Source organism: Lithobates pipiens, unplaced genomic scaffold (assembly GCF_037356315.1).
Source record: "Lithobates pipiens isolate NorthernLeopardFrog02 unplaced genomic scaffold, aLitPip1_a1.2 Scaffold_18, whole genome shotgun sequence".
NCBI classification, from domain to species: Eukaryota; Metazoa; Chordata; class Amphibia; order Anura; family Ranidae; genus Lithobates; species Lithobates pipiens.
In genome coordinates this window covers 163,421,663-163,439,187 of record NW_027507758.1, presented here as the reverse complement: position 1 = coordinate 163,439,187, position 17,525 = coordinate 163,421,663, and the positions used below count along the sequence as shown (strand labels likewise).

At 39.4% G+C, this 17,525-nt stretch overlaps 1 protein-coding gene across 16 annotated transcripts in view; it reads right to left on the bottom strand.

Moving 5' to 3' along the window:
* SYNE1 (spectrin repeat containing nuclear envelope protein 1) overlaps window positions 1–17,525 on the bottom strand; it is a 663,643-nt gene that overhangs the window by 29,443 nt on the left and 616,675 nt on the right. For 13 of the 16 annotated variants that reach the window (XM_077486324.1, XM_077486337.1, XM_077486323.1 and 10 more), the window contains 8 exons: window positions 14,228–14,410; window positions 13,599–13,736; window positions 12,055–12,246; window positions 10,817–11,141; window positions 8,419–8,487; window positions 5,154–5,296; window positions 2,199–2,325; window positions 305–516 (listed from right to left, as the gene is read on the bottom strand). In XM_077486324.1, coding sequence (XP_077342450.1) covers window positions 305–516; window positions 2,199–2,325; window positions 5,154–5,296; window positions 8,419–8,487; window positions 10,817–11,141; window positions 12,055–12,246; window positions 13,599–13,736; window positions 14,228–14,410 — 1,389 coding nt within the window. The remainder of the gene's footprint in view (window positions 1–304; window positions 517–2,198; window positions 2,326–5,153; window positions 5,297–8,418; window positions 8,488–10,816; window positions 11,142–12,054; window positions 12,247–13,598; window positions 13,737–14,227; window positions 14,411–17,525) is intronic. The other 3 variants (XM_077486330.1, XM_077486331.1, XM_077486332.1) reach the window with 1 other exon arrangement.

Sequence of the window (17,525 nt, the reverse complement as noted above, 5' to 3'; positions counted from 1 at the left end):
TGTCAGAGTTAAATAGTTTGTCTCATCCCTGTAAACTGATATATCTGGAAGAGAGCATGTTCTTTTGAAAAGCAGAAGACTTACTGGCTGAATCACCAGATGAAAATAGAAGAAAGAAAGCCTAGAAAAGAAAATAATGCAGCCATCACATCTAAGAATTGGTTAAACTTCAATAAAATGTTTGCTTTTGGGTTTAATGCTGCTTTAAATGAAACCAGTACATTTTTGTTTGCAATCTTTTTCATAATTTTTTTTTCTTGCCTCTGCATGCATATGGTAACGTAGTACTGTGGAAATAACTTACTTTTAGCTTTTTGATTCTCTGTTCTATAATTTGGATATCTGTGCTGACATCAAGCTGGCGAAGCTGTTCAAGCTCCTCCTCTGTTTCTCCCAACCAATCCATGATATTGCTCAGATCTGACATAAACTGCTGCCATTGCTGAAGTTTCTGTTTCATTCGGAGTTCCTTGTTTAAGGCCTGTGCATGAATTAATTCCCATCGCTCGATAACACCTGGGACAACAATGATATCAAGACAAAAATGAAGCAAAACTGAAGTTCCTATTGAAAAGCTGAAAATACTTAAAGAGTCAGTCCTTCTATTTCAGTGGCAGACTTGGTACGCTTTGGGATGTGCGTGGAGATTTGTGCAGGTCCAGCCAACTGTCATTGATTTGAACAGGCCGCCTGCATCTCCCTGCATGGAACACCTGTGCATCCCAGACAGCTAAAGGCAGCCTTTCGCACAAGTGTATTGATCGGTATGCCCATGTGAATGAGGCCTTAAAACAAAGGTTCAGCACTTTCTATCCTCAACCATTTCACATTTTATGAATCTTATTTACAGCATAAGAGAATATAAGATGATTGTTATAGGGAAGATAGAAATTGCTATTTTAAAAGGCTATCTCCTTTTGAAGAAAATGTTGTTAAGTGTCAGGAAAGCAGTTTTCGCTGGTTAAAATGTTAAGCGAATGTCCACTAATTTTGCTTTAAAAGTAAGATGAATGTTGCTCAAAGAACTCTGAGCACATTTTGAATATATGTCAGATGAATTGGCCATCAAATTGTTTATAAATGGACCTCTAAGTCATCATATGTTTGACAAGTCCATTGTATCTTACCACACAATAATTACTATTGATTGTTTATTTAGGAATAATTATACGTATATTTAATGGGGCTGTAAGGTCTCATGTTTTTTCACCTTAAAGCGGTTCTGCACTTATGAAAAAAAAATGCTTTTGCTGTTTAAGCTTTAAAATGTATCTATTGAAATAAATATGCTTACTTTTCCAGCATTTCTCAGTGCAACATGTCCGTTTTTTCCTCCAAATTTTACTTTTTATTTTTAGTGTTCAGCAGATCTCATTTTTCGTGTGGGCATTTGAAGCTCACAAGCAATAACTTCCTCTTTCCAGTCTTTGCTAGGAACCAGCATGCTTTGACGGTTCCCGCGCATACTCTGTAGCTACAGCTAGGATAGTGCAAATCCAGAATGTTGTCAGGACAACAGCGTGTTGAGGTCACGTCCGCGAAATCTCGCGAGATTTTGCCAGTCTTAGCCGCAATGTCTCCTGGGATTACTTTGACGAGATCCCAGGAGACCGCCCATAGCCGCAGGGGATGAAGATCAAAAAATAAAGATAAGGACAGGTAGGATAAATAAAAATAAAAATGAAGGGGCATTAGGCAATGTGTGGACGGTAGCAAAAACAATCACAGTACGATAATAAAATGTGTGCAGAACCGCTTTAATGCATTATGCATTAAGGTACAAAACCTTCTGTGCTGCAGCTTCCCCCAGAGCCCCTTTTTCTTACCTGAACCTGATCGTTCCAGCGATGTGCATGAGCCCAACGACTCTAGCCACTGTCTCGGATCTTCATTGGATAGATTGATAGCAGCAGGAGCCATTGGGCGGTGTCAATCAAATCCAGTGACACGGGAGCTGGGGACGAGTCCTGCTGTCTGTGTCAATGGATGCAGCAGCATGACTCGTGAGCGTGCCCACACGGGTGCCCCCAGGGAAAGCGGCTCTCCATGGGGGCACCCGATGAAGAGGAGGAGCCAGGAGGGCCCCCGGGGGACCATAGAGCAGGTAAGTATGACACTGTTATTTAAAAAAAAAAAAAAAACCTTTACAACCACTTTAAGTTTTAATAGGTAAGTGTAAACCCTTATATACTACTCACCAGCAGATTGTGTCTCTGTGCTGTTTAGGTTAATGAAACCTGAGAGTTTCTCTTCTTCCTCTTTTAATTTCTCACTTACTTTCCTTACAGTGTCTATGCTACCCCGACACTCTCCAAGAAGCCTCATCTAAAGAACAACAACATTGATAAAATTAAACAGAATAAGCTAGTGGAAGCAATATGCTTTTGGTGGATCCTTGCCCTTTTTTGTTATATGTTTGACAAGTAGCTGGAACAAAGACATACAAAATGTGACAAAGAATCATTAAACTGCCAAGTCTACATCCAAAAATGATATTTTAGTTATAGGTGGAAAATGATGGGCTCACTCAGCCTTGTACACCAACAGAAAGTTTTGCTTGTCATAGTTCCCGACCCTGTTCCTGTCGGAGATTTTGTTGCTCATATCCACCTTTGTGTGTTCTATCTTCTCCTGTTGTTTTCTATAAGCTATAAAGTTAATCACAAAGGTGGCGAGAATCCCTCAAAATTACCACTGCAGGTGTGCAGATCCAGGAATGCAAGAACAGACATTTGCCCAATAGAGTGGCTGAGTTATATAAAATAATAAAATTAAGTAAAGGTGCGCTGAAATATGAAAAAAAAATAAAAAAAAGTATTACTATAGTCCATATAACACAATGAATGTGTATAAATCTAAAAAACTTCTAACACAGCAGCAGCCTATGTGTTGAACAGATTCAGTCCATATAATATGCACCAGTGAGTAAAGTTGCAATAAACACCACGAAACAGTGCACCTCAACCACATAGAGTGCGTGCTTACCAAAAGGCAAGGTCTCAAGAGCATGCGGCTATAAAACCAGCCAGGGTCTCTGTCCGGAAAAGTATTGATATGGCAATTCACAGATATTAGGTAGGAAGTATCTTGGACTAGACACCAGGCGACCAGGGAGACTCGATCATCAATCAGTCAACTCACCATAGTGTAAAATTGTACCATATAGGATTTATTAAAGACTAAATGTCGCACTTACAGGAATGCAGGATAAAAACAGCAAAAAAAAAAACAGCCGGCTGGCTTGCAAACACCCATCCACTACATTACAGCGCGATGATGTCAGCACGCCAATCCTCTCATTGCTTGTTTTGTCACAATCTGACGTCATCCATTATATGGACTGAACCCTGAACCTGTGCAATCTGTGCAACACATAGGCTGCTGCTGTGTTGGAAGTTTTTTAGATTTATACACATTCATTGTGTTATATGGACTATATTTATAATATTTTTGTTTTGTTTCATATTTCAGCACAGCTTTACTTAATTTTATATTTATGTGTGTATGTCACGTTTTTAGCAGCTGCTTTGCTTTTTGTCATTTCTTATTTTGTTACTTAGTGCGGTATTTTCTATTTTTATGAGTTATATAAGAAACTGTCAGATGTTTACCTCTTTAACATCTACCAAAAACTGACACTTTGAAAACAAGGAAAAATATTTGCAGCGTGTTGCTCAAAAAAGCAAAAAGAGTCCTAGAGCAACAAGTAAACCATCTACAAAATGAATTCTGTTAATCAACGTCCATCTATGGAAAGGTATGTATATATAAAGTTGTGGCAGGCAAACAAGATCCATAAAGACATAATAGTGTTATACGTTTGGTGTGGAGGTACTGCACTGTACACTGATCTCAATCCTATTGAACACATTTTGGATGAAATGAAAAGCCGGTTTTCTTGTTCTTCTTGTAAAACTGTGAGTGTCAGGTGACCACAAACCTTTTCCTATATAATGCAAATTCTTACCAGAAATTTTAAGAGGATGTGACAAAAAGTTGAGCAGGCAACCAATCAACCAATCAGGTTACTTGCTTGACTTAAAGATGAGCCATGCTTAGGTGCTTTGGAAAACTCTGGTTTGTGTAAATCAGTACAACATGTATGAATTGCTTTTTCTACCAATACTGCCAGACAAATTCAGCTAGAACAATCATCACAACAATCATTCCAGATGGGAGGCTGCCCTGGGCACTGTAGTATCATGTGAGGTAGGTGGGCATCATGAAGAGATTGGAGGAAATTTGTGTTGGAAGGGGGGATTTGGGGGGCAGCAGGCGGTAAGAATTGTTTTCTAGGAGGGGAAATTTGGGTGTTTGTGCTTGAGGGGTGTCCGTGTTGGGGGGGGGGGGTGGAGGAAGAGGATTTGTGCTAGGAGGGGGATTAGGGGGTTTTGTACTAGAACAGGTGATATGTAGGGGGGGTCGTGCTGCACAGTTTGGTATGTTTGCCATGGGCTGTAGATGACCTTGTCCGGGCACTGTTCATGTACAGCAACACTTCTGCCATGGTTGGTCTTCGCTACTAAGATCTAAATTAGTACAATAGCGAACCTCTGGTCTGATTTTCATAAATGCCCCTCACTATGTAATGGCACTTTTTTACTGCTCCTGCACATCTTATACTAACCAGATTAAATCTATAGCCATAGCCTAAGATGTCCCTGACATTTGATGAAAGACATTAGAGCAGACTCAACCTATTAAAGAAAAAGAGGAATGTTCACCTTTCCCACAAGTGACAAATGAATTTTTTTCTTTCTTCATTTTCCCCAGCCGCTACTGTTATGAAACATATGCAGGAGTATTAGATAATGCGTCAATTGCTGTGCACTGTGGTTTATTATACACGACCCTTATGCCACTACAGGACACAGATGCAAAGCAGCATCAACCAAAGCTCATGAAGAGGGAAAAGATTTCACTTCCCATCCCCCGTACAAAGGTCAGTATTCCTCTCCTTTTTTTCACAGGGTGTTTCTGCTCTAACATCATCCAGCTGGTAAAAGGATCACTTTAAAAATATTGACTTTGGAACATAATTTTTTTTTTCCTTGGTTGGCATGGAAGTCATTAATGATGTAGGCACACCACTCTGACATTTCAGAGTCATCCATATAGAATAAACAGTTGGATTCCCCATTGTCAATACTTACATATCCTGTGTAACTTGAATCTAGTTCAGGTCCAGTGGGGGTTCTGCTACGAATGACATTCTCTGTCTGCTGTAAATGGAAGCGGCTGGTATCCAGTGCTTTGTCTAGCTGACGGATCTGTGATTCTAACAAACCAGACTCTCCTTATGCAAAATAAAAATCAAAATTTCCGAGATGAGCAGTCTCAAAATTTGTACATGGGTTAAGCATATAGAATAACTAATGTAGCAAGCATGCAGAGAATAACAGAAGTAATAACTGTTGTGTGTGTCAGTAAGTGACTTAGAGAGCCAGGCAAGTAATGTTCGTACTGTATAAAAATTAATAAACAGAGGTAATAAAGAATGAATAAGAACAGGAACTTTGACTCCCTTCCTATCCTAAATGAAAGAAGCTCAAATGAGTTCATTGTATGTTAACTGTGTTTACATGTCTACAGATTGCTCAAAAATATCATTGTCGTACCACTTCCAAAGAGAAGCAAGATAAGGAAGCCAATATGAACATTGCATTTGTAGAGGAAGTCAAATTTGTTCTAAGAACAGATGCAGGACTGCTGGTAAAGGTCTGTTAGCCCTTGTACACACGGTCGGACATTCGGACAACAAAATCCGTCGGATTTTGTCTGACGGATTTTGTCCCAAACTTGTGTTGCATACACATGGTCGGACAAAGTTGTTGGAAAATCCGATCGTATGTAACGTGATGGCATTATTTCATTACAACGGGACTACCTTCAGGTTAGTAGCCAATAGCTTTGGTCCAGGAATTTGATCTGAGCATGCGTGGCACGTTGTCCGATTGGAATTCTCTACACACAATCGGACATGTTGTCGGAAAGTTTTATAGCCCAGCTCTAAAACTTTGTCCGTCGGATATTCCAATGGAAACAGTCCGATGGAGCCCACACACGGTCGGATTATCCACCAACAGGGTCCGATCGGACATTTTCCGTCAGGAATGTCCGACCGTGTGTACAAGGGCTAAGCCATTCAGAAGATTCAAGTCTCTGATGGATAATGTTAGTGATGAGGTAAGGGGTGAACCAAGTTGTCACTTGTACCAGATCAACCAGAAACACGCAAAGATGATACCCATAGCTAAAATTTTCTACAAAAATTCTATCATTAATCTTTTGTAGCGTATAAAAAAATAAACCTCAGTGTATTTTTACCAATGCCTTTAACTTGTTGTATATCAAGTAAATGATCTTTGATTAATAGTAATTTTTAATATTCATTTGAAGCGGCATCTCCCATGATAAAGGTTTCTTAGAATGTTGGCGAGTCACAGCTGACTTATTGTTGCTGTTTACAAAGAGTACCGTATCTAAACCTAAGAACAAAAATTTAATACATTATAGCTTACCATTCCTAAAGCCCCTAAAGTTTTTCTGTTGAGTTTTTCCTTCAGGTTTACCAAAACCATGTATTGCAAGGGCCTGCCTGATTGTATACACATTGAAATTCCTAAGGTTTGACCTCATATTATATTGTTTTGGTAAATCTGAAGGAAAAACTGATAGTGGCTTTACATTAAGTGGCTACATCCTTGTTCCTTTTTTTCCCCTTAAGCTGGCCATACATTAATGATCTTTTTTTGTTCAATCAGTGCATTGAACGAAAAAAAAAAAGACCTGATTCCCCCAATCCACACACTTGATGCTATTATATTTTGACAGCAGAGAGCCTTCCTCTCCATCAGAGCACACTAATCATTGTGAGACACTGGACCTGTTTATCATCACCTTGAGTGGCATTATACGCTTTTACACAGCAGTATTGGCTGTTTGTACAGAGCTCAATTAGTAGATCAAATTCTGTACAACCAGCCTGCCCATACATAGATAGAAACTCAACTAATCCTTGCTGAACTGGCTAAATTTCGATCCATGTATGGCTGCCTTTATTTCCACCAGGTGATCTGGCCATTAACACACCTACTGTCCTAGGGTGGATGAGTTGTCACCCTAAGCTTCTCTCCTGATTTGGATTAAAAATACTTCCCCTTCTCCATTACACAGGGGAGCGTTGTGTTGTAGTTCCCAAAAAATAGCTAGGAAAGCTGATATTATTTGAGATTTCAGCGTCGTGCACATAAGTTTATACAAACACTGGATTTTTGCCAGCATAAAAAAGTATTTTTCTATGCTTGATTAAACTGTTCTTAGGCTAAAAAAAAATAAAACTACTGCTGGCATTACATCCAAGTACTGGCAGGTTGCAGAATAATACATTTGTGTTTTTGGGATTAGATCCTTTAATTTTATACAACCCCATACTAATTTTTAGCATAAAGTTTTTTTTAAATTGTGGATTACCACTAAGCCACTGTGTGCAGATATAAAAATACTTGTAATAAATAAAATAAATAAATATTTTTTTACAGTCTTTCCTATTGGCTTACATCACATACATATCAGTATGTTTACTAAGTTGAGCATTAAGCAAATGTTGGAAATATGAAATATAAATTTCAGGGTTCGTTGACAATCATCTTAAGTCTTTAAGTGGCCTTATCAGGTCAATTAATATGTATATTATTTTATTAATAAAGGTGTATTTTAGGAATAGTACAAGCCTTTCAGTGAACTTTATGGATAACAGCAGTCCCTTCTATGTTCAGAGATATGTACAAAAGTACAAAGCATGTATCCTAGTACTTTTATAGGGTTACAGAAAAAAACATGTACTCTTTAGTGAGGCACACGTTACACAACATAGTGGGATTGATTTACTAAAGTCAAATAGACTGTGCACTCTGCAAGTGAAGTTGCACTAAAGCTTAGTAAATGAGGTAAAGCTTCACTTTTACAAATAATACCCAAGTAAAATAAAAAAACTATGTTTTTGATTGCACATGATTGGATGATGGAAATCATCAGAGCTTCCTCTCATTTACTAAGCTTTGGAACAACTGCTCTTGCAAAGGGCAGAGTCTATTTGCCTTTAGTAAATCAACCCCAGTATGTGCACCAGTCCAGCATATGTTCCTAGGGGATGCAATTCTTTTTCAGTGATATTTTTTAATACGGCATAATAATATAGATCATGAAGCTATACCTGATTAACAATGTTTTAGTTTTGCTCCTTTGGTGTTAAATATAAAAGGTTAGGTTAATAGTAACTGTTATACATGCAGAATGGGGTGTAACATAGGAGAGGTTAGAAAAAGTGACATGATTTAAAGCTGTGACGTGATGTTCAGACTAACTGTGAAAGTTATACATAGAGGTTTTTTTTTTAAATCTCGGCACTCAGCCTACCAGTGGACTTTCTCAGAACATTTTCAGTAAGTTTAATATAGGCTTCAGGACTTTCAGGGATTTCTACATCTGTAAAGACAAAGGACAGGCTGAGTATGTTGAAGGGGTCCAGATTTGTTGGATCCTTTGGATAAATGTGACTGACACCACCTATAGATCAGCGGTTACTACACAGTCCAGTTTGTCCCTAATACATCAGTCACAGTGAAGCTATCTGTAACAAAGTTGGATATGCCGTGCTCGTTCAAAAATCACAAGCCATAAGATGGTTTTCCAGATTTCTAGTTTCTAAAGGTCTGTATGGCATTGATCACTTAACTGCAGTCTTTAGCAGTCAAATATCCACAAGAAAATGAAAGCAATTATCTGATATGAGTGTTATTAGGGCCCTTTCATACGTGCAGGCCGTTCAGATCCGCCTGTCAGTTTTTCCAGGCGGGCCTGAACGGTCGCTCCATGCATCTCTATGGAGCGACGGATGTCAGCGGTGACATGTCCACTGACATCCAATCCGCCCTGATCCGCTCCGCTCCACTACATCCAGATGGATGGATGTCCTATTTTCCATCCGTCTGGCAAATCGGATGAAAATGGACAGGCGGTCTGTAATCATTCGATCCCTCCATAGAGGAGAGCAGAGATCTGACAGGTCCATCCCTGCACAGTGTGCAGGGACGGACTTGTCATCCGCTGGCTCAGCGGGGATCAGCAGATCGATCCCTGCCGAGCAAGCGGGTGTCTGAAAACGGATCCGCACGTGTGAAAGGGCCTGAGGTGTAGGGCAATTCCACTTTTTTTCCTCCACTTTACATAAACAAAATGCTGCATGTGTAAACTGCAACCAATTCGGTTTTAAATATCTCAGAGGACTTTCAATGTCTAACCCCAATTGGCTCTCACATGTTTTATATATAATTGCTTTAAATCAAAGTCAGTTGCTACCACAGGCCACCTTGAGTGAGAAAGCATGAAACAAACTTCTTACTTCCTCTCCTGGCCCCCCATTACCTTCTCTGCTCCTGGTGTTATTGAAGCTCAAAGCCTTACTTAGGCAGTCTGGAATCACTTCTGTTACTCCTCCAATTTTGCCTCCTTTATCTACAATAAGTTTTAGGAGGGATAATACCTCCAGGATCTAGTCATGAGAATTGGGGAGCCCCTGCCCCTCCCCCCCTCATGTACCCACTTTCCTCCCCCCCCTCCTTTTTTTTAGCTGTATTCTTAGTGGCTACTGCATAGAGGAGGTCCCAATTACAATTTGTTCATGGGAGCATTTATCAGATATATCTGGGAATTCTATTATCACCCATCTAATTTCTATGTACTCAACTAGTTTGACTTTACATATGCCAAAAGTTATGGATTGTTGTTCCTCCTATGTACCATGACTATGATGTGTTGATATGTGAATATTCACATTGTATGTGGCTTTTTTGTACTTTAATGTGTTAAAACTTAATAAAAAAATAGTGTGGCCTTCTCCATGTGTGCAGGATCACCTGTATCTATTAGTGGATCTCAATGGCAGTACTACCAATTAACTAAACAATCAAATAATCACAACAACTGTAATGCAAACTCTGAACAAGGTATGAACAAATATTGAACAAATATTAGTAGTTTTAACATAATATACAAATATTTCAGACACCTGTATTAAGAAAAAATTACAAGAAAATGTCAGATATCATAGTTTTTTCAAGGGTTGGATTTGTAAATTTGCACTGTTCATCGCATAAAAATGTACATACTGCCAGATGTACATTTAAAGTACATTTGTAGAACTGGTAAACCAGTGTGAAATTTTAAAGCAGGTACCCTCAGATGCTGGTTTGTATCCTCTGTACAGTGTCTTGAGCCCATCAGTAGTGTTATAACCTAATAGAAAAATCTCAACATCAACAAAGGCAACTTTCTATTGGTTTTCCAATGGAAGTTCAGCCTCAATGACCAAATGAGTTACAGAAGGTGGTGGGCTAGACCTTGGCATTCTTTGTAATAGTTGAGATCTGCATAGTTAAGGTTTGTGGCCACAGTGTAGGTTGCCAGATTTTAAATAATGAGAATAGTTAAAGTGTTACTAAACCCACAACAGTAAAATCAAAGGGGTTAATCCTCTATATTGTGTAAAAAGGCTCTTTGATCCTGTATGGACAGATCTTCCCCCTCCTGCAGGGTCTCTCTTGGCAAGGCAAGATAAGACACAGTTAGGGTAGTAAAACTGCACATGCTCAGGTTGGTCTTTATTGCTGGAGAGAACATGCCACACACATTTTAGGAAAATCTGCCTTTTGTCAAGGTGCCATCACTCTCAACAATAGCAGTCTGTTGAGACCATTTCAAAGCTTTATAACATTTTACATCTAAGCATGAATATGTAAAAGATAGAATATTTTACCAGTTAAACCAGTTGCTCCTTGAAGAAAATAACTTTTGTCATCTTCATCATCTGAGTGCAATGCTTGGGAAACTGCTGTTTCTAAATCCCGGCTGAGGTCATAGTCATGATCCCACTCCAGTGGTATGGAATCCACACTAGCTGGTGTATCGCGACCCGATCTTTCACTCCTCATTGGAACAATTAGGGACAGTGAGTGGTTTGAAGAAGGCAGTGGTGAGAGGAGGCCACCTGAATTTTTTGTGTGCCACTGCAGATCAGACAGATCCATTGTCTCATCTCCATCCACCTCTCGGTCAGAGAAGTCATGTTCATCGTCTGTCAACTAGAAATAATAGGCAGAAAAAACAGAAAGGTGAAATTCAAGGTTAGGAAACTATCATGCTGTTTTCACTGTAGCGCAGAGGCACCTTCAGAATGAAGCACCGTTTATTTATATGTCCAAAGCAGCATGGAGCTGCCTGCAGACAATCTGTTTTAGTCAAAGGAACTGCAATAACTGTAAGGACTCACTTGCACATCTGAGTTTTACAGGTACACAGTGAGAGATGTACAGCCCCGAACATTATTCAGATGTATCTGTATATGTGTACGTATAAGTGCTCCATATAGTGAACTCGGTGTTCATGTAGGGGTCATCACTGAGGACAAGGGGGCACTCTTTACGTTTGGAGAAAAGAGATTTAATCTCCAAATATAGAAAGGCTTCTTTACAGTAAGAGCTGTGAAAATGTGGAATAGACTCCCTCAAGCGTTGTTTCTGGCCAGCTCAGTAGATTGCTTTAAAAAATGATTCTTTCCTTAATGTACACAATATAACTGAATACTAATATTTATAGGTAAAGTTGATCTTCCTCTGGATCAACTGTGGTTATAGGATAGTGTATATGGAGGTTTTCTATTTGAGTGTGTGTTTTTTTCTCTGTTGGTTGAACTGGGTGGACTTGTGTCTTTTTTTCAATCAGATTAACTATGTAACTATGTCAGCTTTGCACTTGCTTCTGGATGCATCAATTTCTGATTCTCCATTGATAACATTCCTCCGTTTGTAGCTAAATACTGAGTAATATCAAGGGATCAATTTAGCCTGTTTTACTTAACTAGAAGAAATATAGATATGCTACTAAAACTGATCTCTGAGTATTGATGAAATAATGATATTATGCAATTATTATAGTTTTCAATATCATTTGCACTGCTAGCATCTACTGTTGATAAAGCAGTAACTGTAGACATACCGGAAGACGGATGAGCTTTTTGTGATAACGTTCAACGCGACCAAAGACTTCCACGCAATACCTCCGCAGTTCATCTAGTTCTTCTTCAATAACAGCAGCATCAAGAGGTTCACTCTTTTCTAATAGTTGTTCTCCCTGAGTAATAATTTGATCAATCTTGTAGTTGTTCAAAGCTATCTCTTGCTGGAAGGCCTTAGGGTAAAGTAATACTTTGGTCATATGAAGGTTTATTAACCAGTTAAGTTCTCATACTTGTACACTCACTTTAAACCAGAACAGTTTTTTTTCTTTTCTGCTATGGACCTTTTTATTCCACAATAAATTTGCCATTGCTTCAAATAAAGTAATTTAAAGTGTTTGTAAAGCTTTAATAGATTTGTTTTCAATTAAAATAACAAACATGTCATACTTACCTGCTCTGTGCAATGGTTTTCAAAGAGTCACCCGATCCTCCTCTTCTGAGGTCCCCCACTCTCTACTCACGGGTTTTGACTTAGATTAGAAATAGCCAATGGCTCCCGCAGCTCTCAGTCGTGCCTGTCAGAGCGAGGAGGGAGGGGAAGAGCTGCTACAGCTGTGCACAGATTAGGCTCAGGTAAGTTTTGGAGGGGGCTTTACAGCAAACTCACTTTAGAGCACAAGCCCCCAGCAACACCTACATACCTTTTGCTTGCTCCCCATCCTCTCTGTCTGCCATTGAAAGTCAAGGAAATACCTGTTACTTTTGGGTATGGAGATCCATATTAATTCCATATAACAGTGCTGGTGCTTGGTGATTGCTCAGCATTGTCATATGGAAATGGTGAGAAAATAACCTTGTAAACTCTAATTCCGCGTACACATGATCAGAATTTTGGAAGCTCTGATGGTTTTCCCGACAGAATTCCAACGGAATTCTGCTGAAGCTGCCTTGCATAGAGACAGTCACACCAAATTCTGACCGCCAACAACACGTACGACGGTACTAGAAAAAGTAAGTTCAATACCCAGTAGCTAATAGCTTCCATCTCGTAGTTGAATCTGAGCAGTGTTTTTGTACGTTGGAATTGCATACACACTATCAGATAGAAACTTTTTCCGTCTGAAAAATTTAACCTGCTCTCAATCTTTTGCTGGCGGAAATTTGGCCAGCAAACTTCCGATGGAGCATACACACGGTCGCATTTTCTGACGAAAAGCTCTCATCTGTCTTTTGCTGTCCAAAATTCCGACTGTGTGTACGTGCCATAACTGAAGTTCCAAATTGGGATGACACAAGGCTATCTTTCTTAACTCACCAAGGCTGAATAGAGAGGTAGAAAGGCAAGAACAGGCAAAATACATGTCTGATTTATATGCTTTAGATTAGAATATAAAGTTTGCTCATTTTAATATTTACTGACGATATATTTCTAGACGGCATTTCTTATTTAGGTCAATTTTTATCCTCTTCAAAGCTTACCAATGCTAGGCAGAGTCCCTTAAGCTGGTAATTATAGTATAAGTAGGTTTCTAATTAACTAGAATTTCCTTCCTGTCTTTCACACTGAAAAACAATGGCTCACCTTAAGCTGTTTGATTTTTGCCTGAACATCACACTCAGAGAAATGTTCAATGTTTGTTAACTGAAGGTCCATTTCGGTAAGCCAAACCAAGATGCTGTCTCGTGCAGTCTCAAATTCTTCTCGTTGGCCAATAAAATGCTGTAATTAAGTGAATCAGAAACGAAAGAGATAACTCAAATGATTTATTTGTCCAGAATGAATAAATAATTTAAGTTAAAAGAAAAATGTAAAAAAAGTCTCTATTTACTCAATATAATTCAGTGTTTAAAATTCAGAGTGCATAATGCTGGTATTCTTATGGCATTCTTTGATGGTGATACACGTCCAAGCTCTATGCTTCCTTGCATTTCAAAAATGTTATTCACAAGAACAAAATAGATGTATAATGAATGTTACATTAATAAAGTGTATTTGAATCACATTGATTTGCAGTCCTGAGCTGGGTTTCACAGTAAACTACTAGGAAGTGTGGAGCTTTGGCTATCAGAATGGTCTGGTATTTAGGTAAAGCAGGGGGGCCGGGAAGCACCTCAGACTGTCTGCATTGTATAGATGTTTTTTGTTTTCTTTAATGTGACCGTCTCTTTTTACCCTTTATTAACTCAAAGAGAGAATTTAATAAAACGAACCTTTAGCCTCCTGAGAATAGACGTAACTCTTTTTTGCAGGTTATCCCACCGTTGGTTTCCTTCATGGACCATTTGCTTTAGTTTACATGCTGAATCAGTGCGGTTCTCCCGAGCCAGGCGGCGATACTGTTTGTTTATGAGTTCCAGCTGAGTAAGGCTCTCATGAACTTGTCTTTGGAAAGCCTAAAATATAGATACATTTAAATGAAATAGTGAGACGCTAGTATACACAATATATCACTTCCCTATATTGTAAAAAAAAAATAGGAGATGATATGAGTGTTGGAACATTTTTGGGTATATGGAAGAAAATGATTTGTGGCTTCTTAAGCTCAGCATTAACAAAAAAAGAAAGTGGGGGACAACCTTAGTGCTGCTTGGCACAGGAAAAGAAAGCATCAAATCCAAATTAAAGTCAGGGAAATAATATTGACCAAAGATAACATCTTGTTCTGTGGGACACTAAGGAGTTGGCCAAAGCAAATGTATTCTCTTTCCTGTCATAAAATAAGCTTTGTTCCTATTAATAAATGCACTTCTTAACTAAAACATTTAATTGGTCTCAAAAATAAACTACATAATAAAATCTGGAGACAAGTTGCTCGATATTTGTAAGAATTAAAGTCAAAGAAACAAAGGTTGTTGTAAGTCTAACCAAGATCAGTTGTTATAGTTTCTTGAATACACAGTAATTCTATATGATAGAGTGTTTGTATTATTTTTATATTGTAATTATTGTAAATCTTGTGGAGAATGGGGGTCAATTGATTGAGAAATTGTACATTATAGAGTTGATCTACTGAGTAACCTGGTATTCATTGGTGATTATGAGTTGTGGAATACTTTTATTTGAGGTTGAATAATTTTATGAGACTCTCTGTTTGTTTATTTAAGAATTCCCCATTCGCAGTGCGCTTGGAATCAATTTCCGATTGTTGTATAGTAAGGGTAATATGTGTAGCGATAAAAGCTGGAGGTCCCTCCCGCTAAGTCGCCCCCTTGATAAAGTCTGATATGACAAAACACATGGTGGCATGACCAGACAGCAAGAGTTGTTTAATACTGGCCCGATGGCTGTGGGTTGGCAATGACTTACAATGAAGCCTGTGCTGCTTTATACCTTGTTTGCTTCCCATTTACCTTCATTACCATTTTCTTATTCACTTACCTTTGTGAGTGAATTTCCCCTCATTTAATAAACCTACTTGATTTTATGGAATTGCACTGCTGGAGTGCATTCTGTTTCTTTAAGAGTGTTATGGGGGACGTATGTGCAGCAAAGGAGTAGCAGAAGAGAGCACAGACAACCCTGCAGGATTGAGCTATCTACATATAAAGCTTTACATGCCAATCTGTTAGAAGAGAGGCAAATCATTGTGTCATTGGTGATTTGATTCAGCAGGAACCGAACAAGACTCTTAACGATTGCATATGTGCTTTTTATATAAGGTGGATACATTGTGCTGTCATTCCTTTTGAATTACCTGGTTGATCCTGCCAGTTCCCCCCTTCATGGTTGAAAACTGACCACGCTAACACGAATGCTTACTAGTGTTAGTGTAGGCAGTTTGCACGCCCTGTCATTACGTTCCAAGATACAAAAGATACAGGAAAGCTGTGCTACAGTTTTCCCACATCTTTCATGGTCAGTGCAGCCACCCCCCCCCCCCCCCACTCCCTCCTCTGAGAGCAACTTGCCAAATCAGCCTCGAGGGGAAGCTGCAGAGTCATGAGTGACATGAGCAGAGACAGACGCACCCACCCGCAGGCTGGTGATGTGCTTGCCAAAAAGTGTATACACCCCTCACATTTTTGTAAATATTTTTGTATATCATTTCATGTGACAACACTGAAGAAATTACACTTTGCTACAATGTAAAGTAGTGAGTTTACAGCTTGTATAACAGTGTAAATCCATAGGGGGTTCTTTACTGTAAGAGCAGGGATCTCCAAACTACAGCCCTCCAGCTGTTGCGGAACTACACATCCCATGAGGCATTGTACAACTTTGACATTCACAGACATGACTAGGCATGATGGGAATTGTAGTTCCTGAACAACTGGAGGGTCATAGTTTGGAGACCCCTGTGTAAGAGCGACCAGGATGTGGAGTTCCCTTCCACAGGAGGTGGTCTCTGCAGGGGGTATCCATAGTTTCAAAAAACGATTAGATAAGCACCTGAACGACTGCAACATACAGGGATATACAATGTAACACTGACTTATAAATCACACACATAGGTTGGACTTGATGGACTTGTGTCTTTTTTCAACCTCACCAACTATGTAAGGTTCCAGGCAGAAAGAGCCATATATAATATAAAACTGCATGTAGGGCACTTGACAAAGCATTAGGGACAAAAGGGATGTGAAATGAATTCATACAGTAATGTAATCTGTAAGATTACAGTGTACTGTATGTGTTATGTTTTGTGTACTTTTTGAATTTGCCATAGGCTCCGCCCCCATGCGTCACAATGCTCGCAGGGAAAGGAGCACGACACACAGGACATCGGACAGATGATCTGGCGGAGGTGGGGGTGGGGGGCATCGCAGGATCCTGGTGACAAGGTTACTTTACTGCACCAGGATTCTGCAATGCAATCCTGAGCTCGGGTTACCATTAATGTACTGAAATTTAACCCAGAGTCACACTCGGGAATATCGCTAGGAGAGTTAAATGAAATTTTTTCCTTTACAAATGTAATTTTGCTGTGTGACTGTTAAACACATCAGACACATGCGCTACATAACAGGCAGACTAAGGGGACCCCCCAAGCATGATATTTAAAGGGATATTTCATTTTTATTATTTCACTTTAAGCATTCTTAAAATCACTGCTCTTGGAAAAAAACGGTTGTTTTTAAAACTTTTTTTGATACATGTCCCCCGGGGCAGTACCCGGGTCCCCATAAACATTTTATGGCAATAACTTGCATATAAGCCTTTAAAATGAGCACGTTTGAGATTTCGTGCCCCGTAGACTTTAACAGCATTCGCATGTTTGCACAAATTTTTTGCTTGTTCGCATGTTCTGGTACGGACCGAGCTGGGGGGGGGGGGGTGTGTTTGGCTCATCCCTAGTATACAGAGTCAAGCATAATGCCTGTCTCTGTATGCTGTCTAGCAGCACGGTTTGCTGCTGCTACCTCCTCCTCCGTATGGATATTCCTGGATCAGAGCACCTCGGCACCTGGTGGTCGCCCCACCCCAAACTGACGTAACTGTTTTGCCTGCACCAACATTTGTTGTGTAGAGGCACAACGTACAGTAGTACTAAGACGTGGCATAGACACT